At 35.3% G+C, this 25,052-nt stretch overlaps 1 protein-coding gene across 8 annotated transcripts in view; it reads left to right on the forward strand.

The window, feature by feature from the left end:
* The window catches only part of LOC125683170 (transcriptional activator protein Pur-beta-B-like), a 61,575-nt gene that overhangs the window by 30,017 nt on the left and 6,506 nt on the right, over positions 1-25,052 (forward strand). For 4 of the 8 annotated variants that reach the window (XM_048924025.2, XM_048924024.2, XM_048924026.2 and 1 more), the window contains exons 5-6: positions 886-1,021; positions 13,785-13,891. In XM_048924025.2, the coding sequence (XP_048779982.1) occupies positions 886-1,021; positions 13,785-13,891 (243 nt within the window). The remainder of the gene's footprint in view (positions 1-885; positions 1,022-13,784; positions 13,892-25,052) is intronic. The other 4 variants (XM_048924028.2, XM_048924030.2, XM_056139610.1 and 1 more) reach the window with 1 other exon arrangement.

The raw sequence follows: 25,052 nt of genomic DNA on the forward strand, positions 1-25,052 counted from the left end.
CACATTTCAAGCATTTTTGGGGTGAAATGTGTCATCTAAAAGATAAAATTTGTTACTATGCAAAATTAAGATGTATTATATTGCAAAATCAATATTTCACTTGTTTGTTTGTTTACATAAAAAGACTCGAGTCTTTGTTTACATAACACATGTTTAAGGCTAAAATATTACTTTTATTCTTGCATTCAGAAGGTAAAATTTTTGGCTGTCAACATTAAATGAGCTATATTTCTAATGTTTAACATCAAAAATGAAAAATATTTTTATCAAAAATCGTGAACCAGTCCCTTTAAAGGAATAAGAGGGGGGGGGGGGGGGGGGGGGGGATGTACCAAAATTGGAAACATCGTCAAGGTTTTGAATATAGGAAGGGTCCAAATTTAGTCATATTGTTGTAAATGTTACATATGTTATATCATGTAAAACCTCTCTACAGTATTGGCACTTTTGAGGGCATTTAAGTATTAAGAACACATCTTGTTTTATACTGTCATTGAATATTAGAATTTGGCTTAGATATCCAGAACTGGAATTTTTTTTCTAGATTTCATAGCCATTGGGACTAGCGATACTTTTAATACTCGGGTGACCGATAAGGTCTTGTTTAATATTGTAAGTTTGGTTTTTTTTTCAGTATTTAATCTAAAGGTACTAGGGTGAAATGTAATCAGATGCTTTATGCTAGTCATTTATTGCTTACAACCTGCTTTTTCATGCACGCGAGTTCATGATCATTGTCACTGAACTTTTGTAAAACAATTGGAAAATTTTAAGAATCTATTTTCAGTGGGAAACTTTAAAAATACTTAAATTTTTGCTGCAATTTATGCTCAAATGAGTCAGATCTGCTCTTTTAATATCAAGTTTTTTTTGTGTCTGAATTAGGTTGCACAGACCAGGCCACGTGGTGGTCCTCGTTCTCAAATTGCTATTCCTGCTCAGGGAATGATTGAGTTTCGAGATGCCCTCACTGATCTTCTGGATGAATTTGGGACAGATGACCATGGTGAGTCAGACAATGGTAAATATATCAAAGTATTTCTTCTTTGAAGAATAGCATTCATATAGCACATCATTGAAAGTGGAAATGTAGCACAACACTGAATGTGCTTCTCGAGCACATGGCCAGCACAATGCAAGACTGCACAAATAGTCCATATGTATAACTGGTACCATTTCCCATGCCAAATACTATAGAATTTTCCCATATTAAGGCCAAAAAATGCTCAGTAACTGACCACTATGATATAGTAAATGAGGCTTACTTTGTATGACACATCATATTGGTTAATTAATTTCTTAACTTCCTCTTTAATAGAAAGTAGGAGTATGTGTATGTTCAATTAATGTATGCTTATAAAATTTAATGATGTCAAAACAATTATAAAATTCAGATGACAACTTTTTTGGTCTGCATCTGTTGTCATGCCTTAACAATTGGACATTTTTATCTTTTAGGTACCGTATATACTCGCCTATAAGTCGGTTGTATTTTTTAAGGTTATTTTGTAGGAATTTGCCATTGATCCGCTTATAAGTCGGCACAAATTTTTGTCAGAATCGGTTGACAATTTCAAGTCAATGCTCTAGTGTTTTTACCTATGTTTCAAAAAATATTTTGAGAAATTAATAAGTATGAGGTGCTCAATATCCAAGCCATATCTGTTTTGGGTTTAAACGCAACCCTTGATCTATTATGGGCAATGATCCCTTGTTTACCTAAGGGCTATTCCAGAAATAAATACATGGGGGGGGGGGGGGGGCACCTTTTGTATATATCAAGCACCCATTAAAAAAAAAATAAAAAAATTTGCCCCATGACCCATCAAATTAATAAAACTCATTTTACAATGATCCATCTAATTAAAAAAAAAACCTAACCAGACCCACCACAAACATTTTTGAAAAAATGAAAACAGTACAAATCTTGCGAGGTTTTCGGGAAAAACATTCTAGCTGCGAGCTAGCGCGAATCGCTGGCTCGTACTGTGAGCTCTAATGACTAGAGCGCGGGAAATAATCCGAGCTAAATCTCAACCTCTAACAAGGAAATTTTTTTTACGCCAATCCCAGAAGTCCCCTGTCAAAAATGGCTGAAATCTCGCTAAGTCACACCTTGGAATATGATTGTGAACTTACGCGGAATATCATCCTAATCTTGTAGCCTCCTAGCTCCAAAATTTAGTGCACCATTAGGCGAAATGTTTAACGGAGTGCAATGTTTATGAAAGGCAGGCTAAGATGATGTGTGATGTCATGTCTACGTTTTGACGTACATCATAATAAGACAGACAGTGGCTGATCTAAATACGTACTTGTTAAAAGTCATACTACCGGAACATTATTATTACATGAACATTAGGCATACGTAATCGATTAAAATACTAAATTCTCAATAGGAATTTATTATTGTACCCCCCGCAACAAGTTGGGGGGGGGGGGGTATACTGGAATCGGGTCGTCCATCTGTCTGTCCGTCCATTTGTAGACGCAATGGTTTCTGGGCTCTAAAGCATTATCCTTTCCACCTACCGTCACCATATCATATATATGGACTACCCATGGAATGAAGATGTTCCCTATCGATTTTGGGGTCAAAAGGTCAAGCGCACTGGACATCGAAGTAGCAATATGGTTTCCGGGCTCTAAAGCGTTATCCTTTCCACCTACAGTCATGGGGGGGGGGGGGGGGGGGGGGGGGGGGGCATATACATTCCAAATAGTTGAATTTATCAATTTATTTTAAAATTTTCATGATATATTGAAATGCGTTTTGTGTTCAAAGACAGTGCTGTTTAAACATAGTTTTACAAACTTGAAAGGTTTGGGCATTTTTATCATACAATTAGTAACTTGAAAAGATTGAGAGTAGAAAAAAAAGGAAAGTAGAGGCTGAGAGCATACAGTTCAGAACAGGTCGTGCATCAGAGGTTAAGCAAGTCACAATGAAGGCAGTAGAAATAAAATGTATATATAGCTTAAAAATATTTAAATCACATTCATGTATACATGTTTTAATGATTTTTAATATAAAACCCTGGAAGAAACTTAATGTAATGAGTATTTTGCAAATAGATATTGTTTAAATTGAACCTGATCAAAGCATGAACATTACAAAATATGTACATATATGAAGCTGCGCTCGCTCAAACGGTAGCACCGTCAACATATTAAGTCAATGACGTAGTAATGCCTGTGCGACATTGTATCACAGTAGTTCTGAAGAAACGATGTCACATCAACAATCAAAGGCATCTATGGCGGGAATGTTGGAAAGATTGGGAGTCCAAACGATGCTATTATCATGAAATGGGTATGGATATGTTTTTCCACAAATCGTTCGTCTTCTAATGGAGGCCTCTGTATCACCATCACACTGACTGATAAATATAACGCATCGGTACCCTCGCATAAATCAACCAAGATTTGCCTATTTTTATTAGAAAACGGAATACCTATTGATTTCAAAATATTCCCAAAATCGATGCACTGTAAACTGTAATAATCTACAGAACAGAGTTCGCCGCCATCACGTCCCAAGGGACCCTACTAAACGCGCCTCTAATTTGAAGAGTGCCATCATGGAAATAAAAAGTTATGCGCTGCAAAGAGCGACAACTCGAATAGTTCTATGTTATTTCCAATTTCGCAAGCACGTTTTCAATTTTCCCTCCGACGTTTTGTAACCAACACGACATGAGCGACAATAAAAATATTCTGAAAACTCAACACCCACGTGGCACAAAATTAAAAAACAATAGAAACTACCCACTACCCATAATAAATATTTTTTTAACAGTCCAACCACGGACCAAATAAAATATGAAAAAATACGATCACCCACACAAAAAAATATCGTTTGCCGCCCGACCCCCCCATTTGATCATTTCTGGAACAGCCCTAAGCAATTATGGTCTCCTAATTACCAGTACCCGATACCGTGTTTACTTAGTGGCACGCGCCTCGCGAAAATTGTTATTGTGGGATTCCAGTATAAGTCATTGTATCAACAATAGAGTTTTTAAGTGTCAAGAATGATGATCTAAATTATCTGTTAACAATATTCAATCTTTTATGAAATATATTTCAGCCAGTATACATATGAATATTTCAATATTAAATCGGGTTCATAATTCAATTTTACCAATAAACGATAGATTAGTTGAATTAAAATTATTAGTTACCGGTATGTAAATAATTTTTAACTAGATAAAAATATGTAAATACTTGTACTTTATACATAATTTTAAAATACATAAACAATACAATATGTCTAGTATTTGTGAATAATAATTATGTTCCCCAAATGAAGTTTGGGAACATATTGGTTTTACTCTGTTTCTTCTTCTTATTATTATTATGTTCCCCAAACGAAGCTTGGGAACATATTGGTTTTACTCTGTTTCTTTTTAAGGTCTTCCGTCTCAACGGACGACCTTATAGTGATTCTTATGTTTCTTTTCCTCTATTATTATTATTATTGTTCTTTTTCTTACCGATTTTGTGCACGCGATTTCTCAAAAACGGCTTGATAGATTTTCATGAAACTTTCAGGAAAAATGTAAAATAGGATTTTCTAGGGGGCATCAAAGTTTTACATACAAATTTATACGAAAAATCTTTAAAAATCTTCTTCTCAAGAACCACTGAGCCAAAAAAACTCGAGACCCTTAACTATTTGGCACGGTCAAAATTTCAATTTTGCACGGGCATGCACGTGTGCTTCAATTTGATTGGATAATACAAAAACGCCTATAACTTTCATGTCAAAAAAGGAAAATTCATGAAATTTACAGGATAGGTATGCATACTAAATATCTACAGATTGTTGTATTAAAAATTGCAAACGCGCATGCGCACGCATGTACATTGTCTTTTGAAGGAGCAATTCTTTCAATGACCATAACTTTTTTATTTTTTGTCAAAATGATTTGAAACTTGGGTTGTTTATGTGTCTTGGGATTTTCAACAAAGGTATATAGTCACAATCACTGCTCAGCACATGCATGCACGTGTGCTAAATTCTGATTGGACGATTTTCAAATTGCCATAACTTTCTTATCAATGATGGAAACAATATGAAATTTATACTGTAAGTATATCTATCAAATGTCTATTGAATGACATCAACAATGATGCTCAGTCATACTCACGTGCGCGTGTATGCACGTGCATAGCTTTTCTTTCATTTTTTGAGTACTTTTAAATGGCCATAACTTTTGAATTAAAAACTCAAATGAATTCAAATTTACCCTGTAGATTTATGATATGAATGCCTATTGAATGGTGTTAACAAAAATTCCATTATCAAAATCGCGTGCATTGTAATTTTTAGCTCACCTGAGACGAAGGCTCAAGTGAGCTTTTCTGATCACATTTTGTCCGGCATCCGTCTGTCTGTCTGTAAACTTTTCACATTTTCATCTTCTTCTCATGAACCACTGGGCCAATTTCAACCAAACATGGTCAAAAGCATCCTTGGGTGAAGGGCTTTCAAGTTTGTTCAAATGAAGGGCCATGCCCCTTTCAAAGGGGAGATAATTGCAAAAATAGGGTGGGGTCATTTAAAAATCTTCTTCTCAAGAACCACTGGGCCAGAAGAACTGAAATTTACCTGAAAGCTTCCTGACATAGTGCAGATTCAAGTTTGTTCAAATCATGGCCCCCGGGGTTGGATTGGGCCACAATAGGGGATCAAAGTTTTACATACAAATATATAGGGAAAATCTTTAAAAATCTTCTTCTCAAGAACCACTGAGCCAGAAAAGCTGATTTTTACATGAAAACTTTCTGACATAGTGCAGATTCAAGTTTGTTCAAATCATGGCCCCCGGGGATAAGATGGGGCCCCAAGGGGGGATCAAAGTTTTACACACAAATATATTGGTAAAAACTTTAAAAATCTTCTTCTCAAGAACCACTGAGCCAGAAAAGCTGAGATTTACATGAAAGCTTCCTGACATAATGCAGATTCAAGTTTGTTCAAATCATGGGCCCCTGGGGTTGGATGGGGCCACAATAGGGGATCAAAGTTTTATATACAAATATATGGGAAAAATCTTTAAAAATCTTCTCAAGAACCACTGAGCCAGAAAAGCTGATATTTACATGAAAGCTTTCTGGCAAAATGCAGATTCAAGTTTGTTGATTGTTCAAATCCTGGCCCCCGGGGGTCGGATGGGGCCACAATAGGGGATCAGAGTTTTACATACAAATATATAGGAAAAATCTTCTTCTCAAGAACCACTGAGCCAGAAAAGCTGATATTTATGCCCCCCTTTGAAAAAGAGGGGGCATATTGTTTTGCACTTGTCGGTCGGTCTGTAGACCATGTGTTGTCCGCTCAATATCTTGAGAATCATTCACTTGATGATAATGATATTTCATATGTGGGTTAGTTATATGTAGTAGAGGATCCTTATTGTTTTTCAGGTCAAAAGGTCAAAGGTCAAGGGTCAATCTACTCTGGACATAGGAATATAATGTTCGCTCAATATCTTGAGAACCCTTTGCTTGAAAGACATCAAACTTGGCACACTGGTACATCCTAAGGAGTAGATGACCCCTATTGATTTTGAGGTCATATGGTCAAAGGTCAAGGGTCAAACTGGGCATAGGAATATACTGACCATTCAATGTCTAGAGAACCCTTTGCTTGACAGACATCAAACTTGGTACGCCAGTACATCTTCAGAAGAAGATGACCCCCATTGATTTTGAGGTCACATGGTCAAAGGTCAAGGGTCAAACTGGACATAGGAATATACTGTCCGTCAAATATCTCGAGAACCCTTTGCTTGACAGACATCAAACTTGATACACTGGTACATCTTCAAGAGAAAATGACTCCTATTGATTTTGAGGTCACATGGTCAAAGGTCAAGGGTCAAACTTGACATGGGAATATACTGTCTGCTCAGTATCTTGAGAACCCTTTTCTTGACAGACATCAAACTTGGTACACTGATACGACTTCAGGAGAAGACGACCACTATTGATTTTGAGGTCACATGGTCAAAGGTTAAGGGTCACACTAAACAGGAATATACTGTCCGTTCAATATTTTGATAACCCTTCGCTTGACAGACATCAAACTTGGTACACTGGTACATCTTCAGGAGAAAATTACCCCTATTTATTTTGAGGTCACATGTTTAAAGGTCAAGGGTCAAACTGGACATAGGAATATACTGTCCGTTCAATATCTTGAGAACCCTTTGCTTGACAGACATCAAACGTGGTACACTGGTACGTCTTCAGGAGAAGACGACCCCTATTGATTTTCAGATCACATGGTCAAAGGTGAAGGGTCAAATTGGACATAGGAATATACTGTCCGTTCAATATCTTGAGAACCCTTTGCTTGACAGACATCAAACTTGGTACACTGGTACATCTTCAGGAGTTGATGACCCCTATTGATTTTTAGGTCACAGGGTCAATCCACTCTTGACATAGGAAGATATTGTCTGCTCAATATTTTGAATTGATGATACTACTCTCAATTAAATGATGTGTGTGTGTGTGTATAACCCTTTTCAATTTTGCACCATGGGGGTCATATGTGTTTTACAAACATCTCTTGTTACATGAAAGCTTCCTGATATCGTGAAGATTCAAGTTTGTTGAAATCATGGTCCCTGGGGGTCGGATGGGGCCACAATAGGGGATCAAAGTTTTACATACAAATATATAGGAAAAATCTTTAAAAATCTTCTCCTCAAGAACCACTGAGCCAGAAAAGCTGAGATTTATATGAAATCTTCCTGATATAGTGCAGATTCTAATTGTTAAAATCATGGCCCCCAGGGATTGGATGGGGCCACAATAGGGGATCAAAGTTTTACATACAAATATATAGGAAAAATCTTTAAAAATCTTCTTCTCAAGAACCTATTTACAAAATCATGTGGATTGAAATCTTGAAGACTGTTTGCGCCAATTCAAACTACATGTTCAAAACTTTTGGAAATTTCATCTAAAAAATTCTAGTTGAAAAGAAAACCCCGCGAACTCGGAAGTGTTTGATTATAAAGTACAGAAGGACACCGCGTGAAACGGTGACACACTGTCATGTGTTGTTTCGTGTAGACACGGACGAGATAAACATGCTTGCTATTTAAATCAGACACCACTGAGACGCCCGAAGTGTGCTTGAAGTTTGACATCACTGACTGAGATGACCCTGGCCTTAGTTATTTATTCGATCCACGTTTACTTTTTCAATACTTGTATATATTCATTCTGTAAAGCGTTTCTATGCACAAGACAAAATTATTGTAAACTTCAAAGTACAGCCAATAAACCGAGGAAATCCGGGGAAAGATCGAGTTTTTTTCACTCGCTAAAAGTTGCGATCACTTGTGATTTTTTACTCGCAATTTCAATTTTTAACTCACATTTAGCGAGTATTTCCCCTTAATTTCATTGCCTGAGATGTATTAAAACACAGAATATGCCACATACTCTTAATGAAAGTAGTTACTTTTCTCAAACACTCGTGTTTAATATTGAGTACCTACGAAAATTCACATGGATTCACATGGATGTTTGCTTCATGAGCTGAATTCAAGGTTTGAAACAATTTGAGAAAGAACCATGATAATGTGTCGCAAGAATATAAAAATACACCCAATTTCTTACTAATTGGGGTTCATAATAGTCTTTATTTTGACGAAATGCTTGAAAATGAAAATAACGCTGGGTGAAAAGATAGAAGATGTAGCGTTACCAAGGTGAAAAGATATCAAAGATTCCCAAGTTGATTAATATCATCCAGTAAATTCACAATTTAAATCATGGCCCCCGAGGATAGGATGGGCCACAATAGGGGATCAAAATTTTACATACAAATATATAGGGAATTCTTTCTAAAAAATTCTTCTCAAAAACTACTGGGCCAGGAAGAGCTGAGATTTACATGAAAGTTTCCTGACATAGTGCAGATTCAAGTTTATTAAAATCATGGTCCCGGGGGTAAAATGAGGTGACAATAGGGGATCAAAGTTTTACATATAAATATAAAGGGAAAATCATTAAAAAATCTTCTGGGCCAGAAAAGTTTACATTCACATGAAAGCTTCCTGACATAGTCCAGATTCAATTTTGAAAAAATAGGTTGGGGCCACAATAGGGATCAAAGTTTTACATGCGAATATATAGGAAAAATCTTTAAATATGAGCCAAGATGAGCGGTGTGGCCCATGGGCCTCTTGTTAAAAGGGTGTATGCGTCAAAAATGGATGTCATTTGCTTGAGTTATATGCTCGTATATCAAAGTTACATATAATTAAATTACGATGATCTGGCATAATTAAAAATCAAAATTGAGTATTTATTTTAATTAATAATACAAAAGACTTGCGGATGTGAACTCGGGATCTGCGGCTCAGTAACCCGATACCCTATCCATTGAGCTATGATGATAGACAAACAAATTGATCGACATAAATAATTTCACAAAACATTTAAAGTATTCGATGTATAACAACTATATTTCATATCTAGTGAATAGATTTTTGTGACCATGGTATCAATTTGAAAGGTGCATCTAAAAATAATCCACCATAGGAATTTTTTTTAAATTTTGTTTACTAGCTGCTTGATTTATTTGACCTAGATATGAGAAGAGCATGTTTTATTGAAAGAAATTATATTTTCATACAAATCTCTTGATAGAAAGTTGCATACAAGTGCATTATGCTTTATGAAAATATGAAATAAATTTAATCATTTACCACACACATTTTTAGAAAATTAGATTTTTCTTATTTTTATAAAGTGCAATAAAGTCAAGTGCAAAAAGGTTGGCTTCTAATCATTTATCAGTGACAGTCATGTGAATTTCTTCTACTTTACCTTCATCATTATTTAACAATAAACATTTATGTTGATCTAAATCCTTCAAAATTGTTCCTTATTGTTTTGTTATGCATTGTAGGGTTGGGACGATTCAGGGTTAGCTCGATTCGGTTCGGTTTCGATTCAGAACAGCATGGTTCGGTTATTTTCGATTTGGTTCATGATAGGTCCAATTTATCTAATGACACCACAAAAATTAACAATTTTAATGAGTAGCATATTTGATTTGATTTTATTCAAGTTCTATAACTATAAGTCGTCATTTGTAAACATTAGAGTTGGGTACCGCAGAAAATAAAGGTACCGCGGTATACCGTGATATTTGCAAAATACCGCAGTACATACCACGGTATACCGCAGATTTAATCTTTTAATTGTATGATTCAGTTTTAGTGGATTTTAGTTGTGATTTATTGTATATAATGAGCTGTTATTAGTTTATTGATTGTAAATTGCATTTAATTTATTCAAATATAAATGATAAGGAAAATATCTTGTTTAAATCTTAAACCAGTTAACAGAACAAAAGTTTAATCCAAACATAAAAGTATACCGTACATACAATATAGCAGTGTTTCTGTATCATGACTAGAATCGACTGTGACTAGACTACTGACTGGAACGACTATTAAAATAATTAATAGGGGGAAACCTGTGGATTTTATTTGACACGATCTCAAAGTCTAGAAGTTCTTAGAGTCGCGAATGACGAGAACTTCTACATGTAGAATACGCCTGTCCACTTCTCTAAAGAGAATAACGAGAACATGTGCGCACGAACGTGTTCTTGTTCTTCGACCACAATTCCTACATTCTTGCACCTCAAACCCATTAACTCGGCGTTCAGAATCGGCAGGAATTTGTACTCGCGCGACGAACGGACGAACGGTGGTTTCGAACGCACAAGTCTGCATCTGCCATTTTATTTTATTTTTTACTTGGGGTTTGCCTAAGAGGCGGAAATGGTATTCGACCAGCATAAACCAAACAACATAAAAACAATTTTTATAATCTACCTTATATATTAAAATAATAACTTAATGAAATGTTTTCTATTATTTTTTTCTTTAATTTTGATTTGTTTTCATATCATTAATAATCAAATCATCGCAATTTATACTTCGTATGTTTTACCGATTGTGTACAGTTATTAGACTTACCTTTCATTGCATCACAACGAGGGAACGATGTAAATAAAGTGAGTCACTGCGTACACAAATTTCTTTAATTATTTTTTCTTGTTTCAATTTTCTATTTTTGTTAAGAGTTATCAGACTTGAATATACCGGTATTTCGCCTCGTGTACTGCGGTACATACCGGTACCAGAAAAATACCGGTACACCGGTATACCGGTAATACCGCGCACCTCTAGTAAACATCATATCTATTCATAATGGCATTTTATAACTTTGATAGAAAAAAGAAAACACTGACAGTCTATCAAAATTTGTTATATTAATGTGCTGCATAAGTTTTGGATTATTAAACAAATCTATAGTGAATCTAAAATGTATATGATATTGTTTTCATTGATATGCAAAAATTCAACAATTCTATCATGTTAACTGTCAAATCTTTGTCATTACCTACGATGTTGATTTCACTCCACCACTGACAGAAATGCTATATGTCATGTAAAGATAAACTGCAATGATCTTACGGACCATATTCTGTTGGTATCTGAGTGGTGAAAATGCTAACTCTCAACACAGTAGTGATTTAAATCTCTGTTGCATAAAAAACCACATGTTTTCAACATCACTCGGACACCATATTTGTTGTTTTGGTGTAAGTAAAATCTAAGTCGAACCGAACCGAAATCCGGAATTTGTAATCGATGCATCGAATCGAATGGTATGAATCGCGGTGCACCGAAATTTTCAGCCCTTATGCATTGAATACCTTAAATCGCCATATTGTCAGTATTGGAAAATCTTCTCGGGAGCACTGGTCCAGACTAGGGGTGTGTATTGCTCAAGATTTTACGATACGATATGATACAATATTTTCTGATGCGATATCCGATATATTGGATTTTCAATGTAGTTAAGCATTTTCTGAAGTAAAATATCAAAAAAATAAAAAATGAAGAGGTTTAATATATTTTATTTCATAACAAAACAAACAATGACAATTAAAATCTGAGGAAACTCCAATGTCACAATGTAAAAGCGAGGATTAAAGTCTGAGGCATCTCTGATGTGTCACAATGTAAAAGCGGGGATTAAAGTCTGAGAAATCTCCGATGTGTCACAATGTAAAAGCGAGGATTAAAGTCTGAGGAATCTCCGTTGTGTCACAATGTGAAAGCAGGGATTAAAGTCTGAGGAATCTCCGATGTGTCACAATGTAAAAGCGGGGATTAAAGTCTGAGGAATCTCCGATGTTTCACAATGTAAAAGCGGGATTAAAGTCCGAGGAATCACTGATGTCACAATGTAAATGCGGGTAATTAAAGTCTGAGGATTCGTGTTCCTGTTAGAAGCCATTTTTAAATTATGAACTTCGATCCCGACTATTAAAAGGGCTATTTTTAACCCGACATTGTATCGTATCGTCGAAGCACTGTATCGTATATCGCTGGACAAGTTTACTTTAGTTATATGCTCATAGATCAAAGTTACATATAATTAACTTGCGATGATCCAGCATAATTAAAATTCCGCAAAGAAAAATAAGGAGAGGAATTCATTTTATTAACAACAACAAAAAAAGATAATAAAAACGAATCTATTGATTTTCACCAGCTGAAAGTACAATATGCACGTGCAGATTAACACTGGCCTTTGAAAGCGGTTTTATCTATATAATTCACTCATGTCTTTGCTAGTATCAAGATTCTCTTTGATAATCTTTTGATAGGTTATATGTTTGAATCCAAAGTACCATGCAAACATGCTTTATTCTTCGTGTACCAATTCTTTCAAGTGCACAGCCATTACGATAAACAAGACTTTTTAGCTTACCTGAGCTGAAAGCTCAAGTGAGCTATTCTGATCGCATGTTGTCCATGTGTCTGTAAACTTTTTACATTTTCGACTTCTTCTCCAGAACCACTGGGCCAATTTCAACCAAACTTAGCCAAAAGCATCCTTGGGTGAAGGGTTTTCAAGTTTGTTCAAATGAAGGGCCATGTCCCTTTCAAAGGGGAGATATCACAAAAATGCAAAAATAGGGTGGGGTCATTTGAAAATCTTCTTCTCAAGAACCACTGGGCCAGAAGAGCTGAAATTTATATGAAAGCTTCCTGACATAGTGCAGATTCAAGTTTGTTAGGTTGGGGCCATATTAGGGACTAAGGTTTTACATGCAAATATATGTGGAAAGTCTTCAGATATGGGCCAAGGTGACTCAGGTGAGCGATGTGGCCCATGGGCCTCTTGTTAAGTAATTATTTAAGTCATGTCAGGAATATTCTTCAAGAACTACAGTCGTCAAGAAATCAAAATATAAAATCTGATTAATTGGAATAAAATTTTCATAATCGAGCGCTTAGAATATGCCAACAATCCACTGATTTTCGATTATAATTGATGATTGGAACACCACTACCAAAAAGGCCTTCTAAAGGGCCTTTCATCTGAAATGCAGTGCATTTTAGAATCAAAAGATTAATCTTACCAGGCTTTGCAAGGGCCATAGCAAAGCCATATATATTTGTAATGATATTAAAATGCAACTGCTCAAGTGTGTGACCTGGCCTTTAGGCCCATTGTTTTGAAAAGGGACACATGAAATTCCTTTTCCTGTTAGATATATGATACATGTTTATGAAAATTGACTTTGCACTGCATTTTGATGCTGAAGTTAAATAATTTTCATTCTAAGAATGTACATTTCATTAAATGAAGATTCCAGATGACCAGCTGTGTACCTGAAACCATCTGTAATGTATCAGCAGCAATTATTTCTATTTTTTCAGAGGGACAGAATGAATTACCAGAGAGTAAATACTTAAGAGTAGAAAACAAAGTTTTCTACTTTGATGTTGGATCAAACAGGCGTGGTGTTTACCTCAGAATTTCTGAAGTAAGTTGAGTTCTTAATTATTATTTTTATAACATTGGCAACTTGAGAAACTGTTTCTACATCAGCATCATTATCTCTTATGTAAGTTGTAAGCTTTAAGGCCAATTTACATGATGCATTTTGACACATGCATGCATCTAAATTCAGTGTAAATAGGCCCTCATGTCAGATTTAATGGGTGTTGCATCTTGACAGATGGAATAGAACTTGCTCTATTCTGTGTGTGATGATACATGCAACTGGCCAATGAAAAGTAAGGTCATGCAGAGTTGAGATTATATCAGCCAAAATTTTCTTTATGTATCTTCATTCACTTTGAATAAGTCTAGTTGATAATCAAAATCTTCTCGTCAAACTTTTTAAAACCACATGGATCTTATACATGAAGCTCTCTCATGGGGGAATTGTAAACCCCAAACTTTACTCTTGATCTTTTCACCTATAGCTTTCACAGTAGCATTAATTCTCAAACATGCCAGTAAAATGTCTTCTGCCTCCATTGTTTCTGATAATACTTGATACAATGTATTATTCACACTATTCATAAGAGTTATGAGATTGATCGCTGTTAATTATCTTCACCTTTTCATATCAGAAAAGATATGTGTTGAGACACATAGTCTAAATTACAAGATGCACGTGGCAGAAAAGATGCATACATGTCAAGTTGCATAGTGTAATTCAGCTTTTAAAGGTCATATGAAACAATTTCTAACGGTGGTATTTTACTTTATAAACGTAATGATAGGTATGAATAAAAGTAAAATAGGGGAGAGTGTTCATATTTCGGACAGTATGTGATGTATTTCGGAAATGCTCATCATCTAACCACTGAACCTAGGCATATTGTACAGTCTTCACGAAAAACTTTGTGAAGCACAGGCCCTTCGGGCCTCCCAGTATGATAATTGTGCAAGCCCGAACAATATTTTACAGGCCCAAAATGTTTTTTTCTTATTTGACCACTTGTCATTTGCAAGGTGCTGCATATTGATTCTACTCTATAGATACATGCACAGTTCTACTGTAGGAAAATACAGGTCAAGATGATCATAGTTAGAGAACAACTGACATTAAAAGGATTATCTTATTTTATTTTTCAACATATTAATCTCGCAGATGACATCAGCAGCTCATGTTCTACTTTGTTTTGTATGCACCACGTACAAAACATTTTGTTTTCTCCAGAATCAAATCTTAGCCAAGGCCTACCCTCTGTCCAATGGGGCATAAATTTTTGTTCTTTTCTCCTCGTATGATCTGATGGTTGTTATTGTGAAATACGCTTGGGTGGTTTTGAATTTCCCGGACGAGCCCCCTCCCTACACTTCAGAAAAGGCAGCATGGTTGATCGTTTTTCTATGCGAAATTTGACTACTAAGTCATGACAAAGTGTGAGTCAATCTCACGCTTTATTTGTAATATATACAGAACATATAAGAAAACATTTATAGGCCCGCCGGACTCCTGGGTTCAATATTTTAAGAAGCCCGATCCCGATTTTACTGGCCTCGGCCATCGGGCCACTGGTTAACGTCGAAGACTGATTGTATATCGGTTGATTCAACGAACATTCTAAATTGTGCTCTCGTGTTTCTTCAGATTTTTTCCTGCCATTTATGCCACATATTAACACTTAAACACAGTTAGGTAGAAGGTTGTAACTTCGGACGGTGGTGTTGTTATTTTGTACACATGGCGTTATGACTTCGGACAGTTAGGAAATTTGGTTTTTGCTGTTTATTTCGTGGTTCAATGGCATTTTAGGCTTTTGTTTTTGCACATTAGATGATTTTTTATTTTTGGTAGTGTTTTTTATTTTGTTTATAATTCTTTAATTATATTGGTAACTTGTCCCAGAAAACTTGGTCTCAACGGGACTTGATTTTACCAATCATACGAAATGGATGCCAAGGTCTTGAACTGCAATGTTGGTGAAGGTCATGTATTTCAATCAACCAATCAGAGCTGGGTAACACATGCGCCTGGGATTAGGTGTTTTCCATTTTGTAAATATATCAAGTTTGGAAATCAGTTTCAATTTAGAACAAATAACTATTGAAACGCAAGATATAATTCTGTTTTCTTGACTGTCCGAAATATCACACCCGTCGGAAATATCAACACTCTCTCCTAGCGTTTAATAAAAAAATTATTGTCTTTGGATTGATAAGAAATAAAGCTGTAAACTTGTACATAGAATGAATTTGTTACCTGCTTATCGTTCTTGATTCTGTGTGTTCATGACGTCACAACAACCCATCAATGTAAACAATGCAATGAAAATAGTGTACGCCTATCGTTTTGTTCAACAAAATCTCTCACTGATATAATGGATATGGACAAATTTCTGTTTTCTGACGAACTGTCTGATTTTGTGGCTCAACCATATCAGTTTAAACCAGTCAGGAATGATGCACGGCAAGCGAATAACGTCCTTCAACAGAGAATGATATTGAAGAAGTCACAGGCACTGGAAGTTAATGTAAATATATAGTATGTTCATGTATACATATATACATACACATACTGTATATTTACATTAACTTCCAGTGCCTGTGGAAGAAGTCAACACTGCACAGGCACCTGAAGTATGGCCACTACTACCCCCTCCTTTTCTGACTTTTTTTTTCGGGGATAATTTCTCCTCCAAAATGTATGGATTCCTTGTCTATCCCCTGTAAATTTCGATTTATGTAATCTTTTCCCACTTTTTGTAAGCTTTAGAGATTGGCCTTCCACAGGTAACAGTAAAGCCGGAAGAAGGCCAATCTCTAAATCTTACAAAAAGTGGGAAAGTCAAACGGTTACATTTAAATCGAAATTGGGATGGGTTAGACAGAGAATCCACATATTTTGGAGAAATTATATCTTCAATGGAGGATGATCTTGAAGAAGTCAGCACAGGCACCTGAAGTATGGACACTACTATCCCCCCACCCCCTTCTGAATTTTTTTTTTGCAGGGATAATTTCTTCTCCAAAATGTGTGGATTCCTTCTCTATCCCATGCCAATTTCAATATATGTAATCGTTTCACACTTTGTAAGCTATAGAGATTGGACTTCTATCGGTAATGATAAAGCCAGTAGTAGAAGGCCAATCTCTAAAGCTTATGAAAAGTGTGAAACGATTATATGCAATGTAACTTGAAATTGGGATGGGTTAGACAGGGAATCGACATATTTCTTGAGAAATTATTGCCACAAAAACAGTCAGAAAAGGGTAGGATAGTAGTGTCCATACATTGGGTGCCTGTGGATTTCGAGACCCCCATGACATCAGATACTGTAACGGTTTAACTATTATTTTAAAAAGATTAAAAGTCATATGAACTTGTGTACATTTCATTTATGATTTATCATGTTTGACGTAATAAAAAATGTCTAAAAACTATAATGGTAATCCCATTTTCCTTTATATGCGAATAATTACCACAATTGAAGTAGTACTAAAACATTCTTGTGGGTGTAGAGTACCCTAAATGTGGCAAATGTATCATGGATGTCATCTGTTGTAGTGACGCACGGTTCTTCATAATCAGCTATTGTTTCCTTGTGTGCCCCAATTTAGTATAAAATTCGCAAATCGTTTTTTTTAATGGGGGGGGGGGGGGGGGGGGGGGTGTCTATATTATTTAGTCGTAAATTATATCTAAAAATTGCTTGCATTTAATTCTATAGTAGGTGTATATATATATATATATATATATATATATATATATATATAAACATGAAACTATATGAATATCGTTGACTGATAGTTTGTAATGTAGATAAAGTATGAAAATAGAATATAATTTTGAGTGGATTTATTCAAAGTTCACGTTCATTGATGGGGTGTGTTTTTGTGATTACAATAATTAACCTTTGTGTAATACATACTTCCAGTGTTTTCGATTTAACTAAGCGGTCGACTTTAATTTCTATGTTGATTTGTTTCAGTCTTTGGAATTTTTTTTAATGATTGACACAGTGTCTGATTTTAAATTGATCTATTCGTGTCCACATGTTCTGGCTACCAACGGATGTACTGAAGTGCAGTGTTCTTGACAACAAATCCATCGTGTTGGAGATTTTGTACCCATATATTTTTTTTCGTCTAAATTTGGGATCCCTTGGGAAGAGGTACATGGGCACCCTCTTCTATGACTTAATACTATAATTAAATGCAGCAAAGTGTGGCATTTTTCAAAGCTATGCAGTTAATTCTTTAATAGTTATACATGTTATATGTCTATGGTTGTTTACATCACAGTGGGTCTTTTTGATGTCATCAGAAAGGGAGATAAGCCGCGATCATCAAAGATCATTTTCGTGATTGTGTACCTTTGATCAGCTGTTATGACGTTATATTGCATTGAAAAATTTTTTCTTTAAAATGAATCCATGTTTAGTAAACCTTGATCAATGAATTCATACATAACTAAATTTCTTCAGGATATCATTTCATATGACCTTTAAACCAGTCACTTCAAATTTACGACCAAGATTAGATGCGATTGGAAATGTCAGACATCATTAATAAAGCTACAATTAATCGCAGAGGTCATGGATAAATCAGTCGCAACAAGGTCATTGTTCATGTTCAAAACTTTTGTTGGTCTTCGGCGGCCAGTGGTGGTTACAGAAAGTCATACTGCCAGTCTTTCAAGGTTGCATTACCAATTGTACATGATTTTTGGACCCAATAGTCGTAACCAGATTGTGCCATTTATCACAATACTAAGTCATTTATGATGTGACTGGTTATGCAATGGCCTTCATTTTTAGCTCACCTGAGCCGAAGACTCAAGTGAGCTTTTCTGATCAAAATTTGGCCATTCTCAGCGTTTGTCTTAACTTTTCACATTTTCATCTTCTCCAGAACCATTGGGCTTTTCAACCAAACTTGGCACAAAGCATACTTGGGTGAAGGAGATTCAAGTTTGTTCAAATCAAGGGCCACATCCTTTTCAAGGGGGAGATAATAGTGAAAAAATATTAACCACTTTTAGAAATCTTCTTCTCCAGAACTACTGGGTCAATTTCAATCAAAATTGGTACAAATCATCCTTAGGTGAAGTGTATTCAAGTTTGTTCAAATGACGGCCATTCCCCCTACAAAGGGAAGATAATCACAAAAATGCAAAAATAAGGTGGGGTCATTTAAAAGTCTTCTCAAGAACCACTGGACTAGAGGAGCTGAAAGAGCAAGGTACATTAAGCCACAATTTTCGCCTCAAAATTAGGGTAAACCTAAAATGTGGTTCCACTTGGTTTAATAATTATAATTATGCACTAGGGCATTGGCCCTGATGATACATGTGGAAATTAGTGACGTAATGTGTTTTGTGATGTCATTTTCGTTATCTGCGATTGACAAGATTTACTGAAATCGGCGAAATTGACTTTTTTATGCCTTTAAAACCATTTTAAAGATAGAGCACGTGCATCAACCATAAAGATGTTTTGTGTGTTGAAAGTCTGTAATGAGCAAAATTTCGACGTGGTTGATAAATGCGCAGACTATCAAATTTAACATAAACTGTTTCCTGCGTTCGTTCATCTGTAATACAAATTTCAGCGTTGATGGTGTTCATGTATACAAGTTTAATGAATAAATAATATCCATAGGTACAGCATATCAAATTTTATAAGACTACATAGTTTGCATTGAAGAAGATGGTGTGTATACAGAGAACTGGAATCTTCGACACAGTTATTTCCGATTCCAATTTTACACGTTTTATGTTTGATATGGATACGCAATGGTATCATCGCAATTAATGTAACACATGGCAAAGTTCAATCACCTATTCTTTTTTATCATAGATAGTTTATGATATGAGTTATCCCTCTAAATTGGTGTGCATATACTGAGCTGGCTACAATGCATATTTATATACATGTCTATAATGACACCGTGCCATTCATAATATTCTAACGTACAAGTAGGCTAACTTGTTGGGTATGTTACATATATAATTTCAAATGCTATTATAATATTGTATTAAGCAATATGTCAGACACATCTAGTGATTGTCCATCTGGGGAAAAAACACTCGTGATACATAATATGTATGTTATTAAATTAGAATTTTATTATGGCTTTGGTCTGGGTTTTTTAAAAATGCACTTCTGTAACCGAATGCAATCTTTGTTTATAAAATAAAAAGTTAATTAATATTACAAATATCAAAAATGAAAGCACGATAGCTTAATCAGTATCTTTACATCAGAGCATAATAGTGCGAGAGTTCGAATGCAAAATTTTCCCCGTAAAAATTTAATTAGTAGCAAGTCAATCATACAGACTTTGAATATATACACTTGAAAATCAATTCATTACAATATATTTTTCATAATTTACATGCTGCAGTACATGTATTTTTATGACATGCATGTTTCCTATCAAAACAATTCCAATTTTACCGATCTGTCGTTTATATTACAAAGTTGGCAAACTCATTTAGGAGAGGTTGCTTCATGATATATGGTAATGAAATATTCGCATGATCAGTGAATGTTGGTAGTTGATAGATGAACGATGTAATATCTAGATATCTAAATTATAACTCATTTGTAGGCTAAAAGATAATTAATATACGCTTGTATTGTGTGTTCCAAGAGGAAAAACCCGGTGAACCCGATCATTACATGTAAAAAATAGATAAAAAACATTTCTTAAGAAAACATTTTTAGTAGAAACGAACGACTCTTACTGCATTTGCAATCAATTTCAACAGATCTACAACTCTAATCGTTTCAGTACTACCATAAAAGGGGGGGGGGGGGATAAATCAAAATTTGCATGTAAAATTTATGGAAAAACTACATTCTCAAAACAAAAGAATGTGTGGGCCAAATTTTCCTGTTGCTACGTGGCTGTAATAATTATTTGTCTATAGAATTGCCTTACATTTGTCGATAACTGGCACATGTGTTCTGTGACATAATCTTATCTAAAAATACATGGTAGCTAGTCATTGGTTACTATTTTCATCATTAAATCGTGGAACTGGTGTTGAAGTAGTTGAACTCGATTTTCATACATAAGGAAACCTTTCTTTTCTTGCATTTACACTCTAACCATCCCACTCACCGTCATTCACATAGCATTTAGTGGCATGTGCACAAAACATCGCTTGATGACTATATCTGAATCATGCACGGATCTAGAGTGGGTGTCCAGATACCACCACCCCACCCACCCCCCTCTGGAAGTAGAAGTTCATGTGATTTGTACGCAAAGTAATGAGGACTGAACACGATCACAATATTATCATGAAATCATCTCTATAAAACTGGAATGATTGTTTGATATCCTTTTCCCAATTTACATATTACTGGTGATTAATGTAAATTCTCAACAAAGCACAGGAATTTGGATACAGCACAGTAATGATATATTAATTTCAGCAAAGCATGATATTTTGTAGCATTAAAGTTTGAACACTAGATATTTTTAGGCCCCCCCCCCCCCTTCCCCCCCTTCAAAGAAGAGGGGCATATTGATCTGCACCTGTCTGTTGGTCGATCCGTCGGTAGACCACATTTGTTGTCCGCTCAATATCTTGAGAACCATTCACTTGATGATAATGAAATTTCATATGTGGGTTGGTTATGAGTAGAAGAGGACCCGTATTGTTTTTCAGGTCAAAGGTCAAGGGTCAAACTGGACATAGGAATATACTGTCCGTTCAATATCTTGAGAATCATTTGCTTGACAGACATCTAACTTGGTACACTGGTACATCTTCAGGAGAAGATGACCCCTATTGATTTTGAGGTCACATGGTCAAAGGTCAAGGGTCAAACTGGACATAAGAATATACTGTCCGTTCAATATCTTGAGAACCCTTTGCTTGACAGACATCACACTGGCACATCTTCAGGAGAAGATGACCCCTCTTGATTTTGAGGTCACATGGTCAAAGGTCAAGGGTCAAACTGGACATAGGAATGTACTGTCCATTCAATATCTTGAGAATCATTTACTTGACAGACATCAAACTTGGTACACTGGTACATCATAAGAAGATGACACCTATTGATTTTGAGGTCACATAGTCAAAGGTCAAGTGTCAAACTGGACATAGGAATGTACTGTCCGTTCAATATCTTGAGAACCCTTTGCTTGACAGACATCAAACTTGATACACTGGTACATCATCAGGAGAAGATGACATCTATTGATTTTGAGGTCACATAGTCACAGGTCAAGGGTCGAACTGAACATAAGAATATACTATCCGCTCAATATCTTGAGAACCATTTGCTTGATAGACATCAAACTTGTTACACTGGTACATCTTCAGGAGAAGACGACCCTATTGATTTTCAGATCACATGGTCAAAGGTCAAGGGTGAAACTGGACATTAGAATATACTGTCTGCTCAATATCTTGAGAACCCTTTGCTTGACAGACATCAAACTTGGTACATTGGTACATCATCAGGATAAGATGACACCTATTGATTTTGAGGTTGTGTGGTCAAAGGTCAAGGGGCAAACTGGACATAGGAATATACTGTCCGCTCAATATCTTGAGAACCCTTTGCTTAACAGATATCAAACTTGGTACACTGGTATATCTTCAGGAGAAGATGACTACTAATGATTTTGAGGTCACATGATCAAGGGTCAAACTGGACATAAGAATATACTGTCCGTTCAATATCTTGAGAACCCTTTGATTGACAGACATCAAACTTGGTACACTGTTACATCTTCAGGAGTTGATGACCCCTATTGATTTTTAGGTCACAGGGTCAATCCACTCTTGCCATGGGAAGATATTGTCTGCTCAATATTTTGAATTGATGATACTACTCTCAATTAAATGATGTGTGTGTATAACCCTTTTCAATTTTGCACCATGGGGGGCATATGTGTTTTACAAACATCTCTTGTCTTTGTTTAAACGTTATAGAAATAAAAAAAAAAATTGAACTTTGTTCAATGTGTTGTAATCGTACACTACCATTATTTGGAGATGGTAGTGAAATGAAGAATTCAAACATATCCCTCCGAAATTTTGATGCATTTAGATAGATGTTCAAAGTACATAAGTCGTGTGTCATTTACTGCATAGAAAATCTACTTTCAGCAGCCGGACTAGTCACAAATTAGCAGGACTAGTAAATTATAGATTCTAGCAGTCCTTTTCACTAGTATAGTGAAAGTACTTGGTGTCAAAAACTTATTAGATCTTACACCTTTCATTATTTTTGACAATTGCTGGAAAATATAAATACCTTTGACTGACTGCATTATATATGCTGATGCACTGTCATAGTGATTGACTTTGATACTGTTAATAATAGACAGTCTCTGCTTCATTCATCATTAGAAACTGGCTGAAAAGGAATTGTTGAATGATTTATTAGGGAAACGAAGATTATTTTCATGATGTCTCTGACTAAATCGGCATATAGCAAAAGGTAGAAGAGGGGTGTCAAAATATACGATCCTCTCCCATGGACGTAGTTTGAGACAATGAATATGATTTATAATTCAAATGTTTTTCCTTTGCGTAAATACGAAGGCATTGAAAGATTTGTTATATGAAAATAATTGTCAGAAGCCTGTATATTTTTCATGGTGTCAGTGTCAAATCTTGTGTTTAAGTAGAACTTATCACATTGTTTGTAAATCTTATCACATCCTATAAGGTTCACATTCGGTCCCATTGTCGTGTGTTGAATTTTAAAAACCTTTCTTGAATTTCATGCTCTTTTTACTACAATCCAATGTAGCATTGGTTAGTGCGTGTGCCTTCGCTGAAAACACACTTAGTGCACGCGGAAAAAAGAACAAAGTGTACATATACACACAAGAATAGCTTCAGGTAACCACGCGCTACGTACATTTTTGTACATATATGACATTCATTTAATTTAGATTTTTAAAAATGCTAATTGGATGCAAATGTGAATACAAAGGTAAAATATATATGGGTTACTCTACTATTCTTAGATACAATTACACTAATCGTCCTTCAAATCACAGCGTCCGCTGCATCAAATCATCTACAATTGATCAAAACTTTCGGAAAAAATCAATTAAACTTTTAAAATAAAAATCATAGTGCACATTTGTTTATCGAAACTTTAAGCACATGACGACATAAATTGGATTATTTTCATATTGAATTCATGGCATAACCTTTTTGTTCTTGGCACAACGTTATCGTAAACTATACTGTATTTACATGTATTATACATAAGTAAAGCTTTTTACGTAGACATCATAACCATTTTATGGAAGTATACACTATATGAAAGAATTTTGAGGAATATCATTTAATTTGGACACGGGGCCAAATTTGGCCCCAAATTTGGCCCCAAACGTACCTTTTCCTTTACATGAAAGCTTCCTGACATAGTGCAGATACAAATTTTGTTAAAACCATGACCCCTGGGTGTAGGTTGGGGTCACAATAGGGGATCAAAGTTTTACATGCGAATATATATGTAAAATCTTTGAAAATATGGGTCAGGAAAGTACAAATTTACATGAAAGCTTCCTGGCCTAGTGCAGATTCAAGTTTGTAAAAGTCATGGTTTATCAGTATCTCTCCATATTAAAAATTAAATAATGATTATACAAATGCAATAGTAATCCGTCATGGCGAATATCTAACCAAAGACAAATTGAACAGTCATTCATAATTTTAATATTTGTAACTCAGTATTGCGAATGTTTTTATGATGGTGATTTTTGTCCAGTGTGACAGTTTAAGGTAATTCCCAAGACCACGTCAAATAACGTTAGAAACGTTATTCACGAGTCACAAACGTTATCACACATTCAACGAACCCGATGGCATTTTGGTGAATTTTGTAGACCATATTAAGACTGATTGTAAGCAAACAACAAAAAATTAGAATTAAAAAACAACAACTTACGAATCGCAATAATACAAAAAGCCGGTTTTATACAAGACAATGCTCAGGAGAGAAAATGCTTATAGTTATATACATCGCGAAGTCGTAAACTCTCCATACACATTGCGTTATGACACAGTCGTTCAGTAATTCCCGTGAGATTTTTGCAAATATTGCAGATTATGATGTTTAAAAATCGTGTTGCCAACTTTCAATGTATCTATTGTAGGCCATTTGTTTTGTGTGATTTCTGATCATTAATGATGGGTAGAAATATCGAATCTCTTATTC

Source organism: Ostrea edulis, chromosome 6 (genome assembly GCF_947568905.1).
Source record: "Ostrea edulis chromosome 6, xbOstEdul1.1, whole genome shotgun sequence".
Classification (NCBI taxonomy): Eukaryota; Metazoa; Mollusca; class Bivalvia; order Ostreida; family Ostreidae; genus Ostrea; species Ostrea edulis.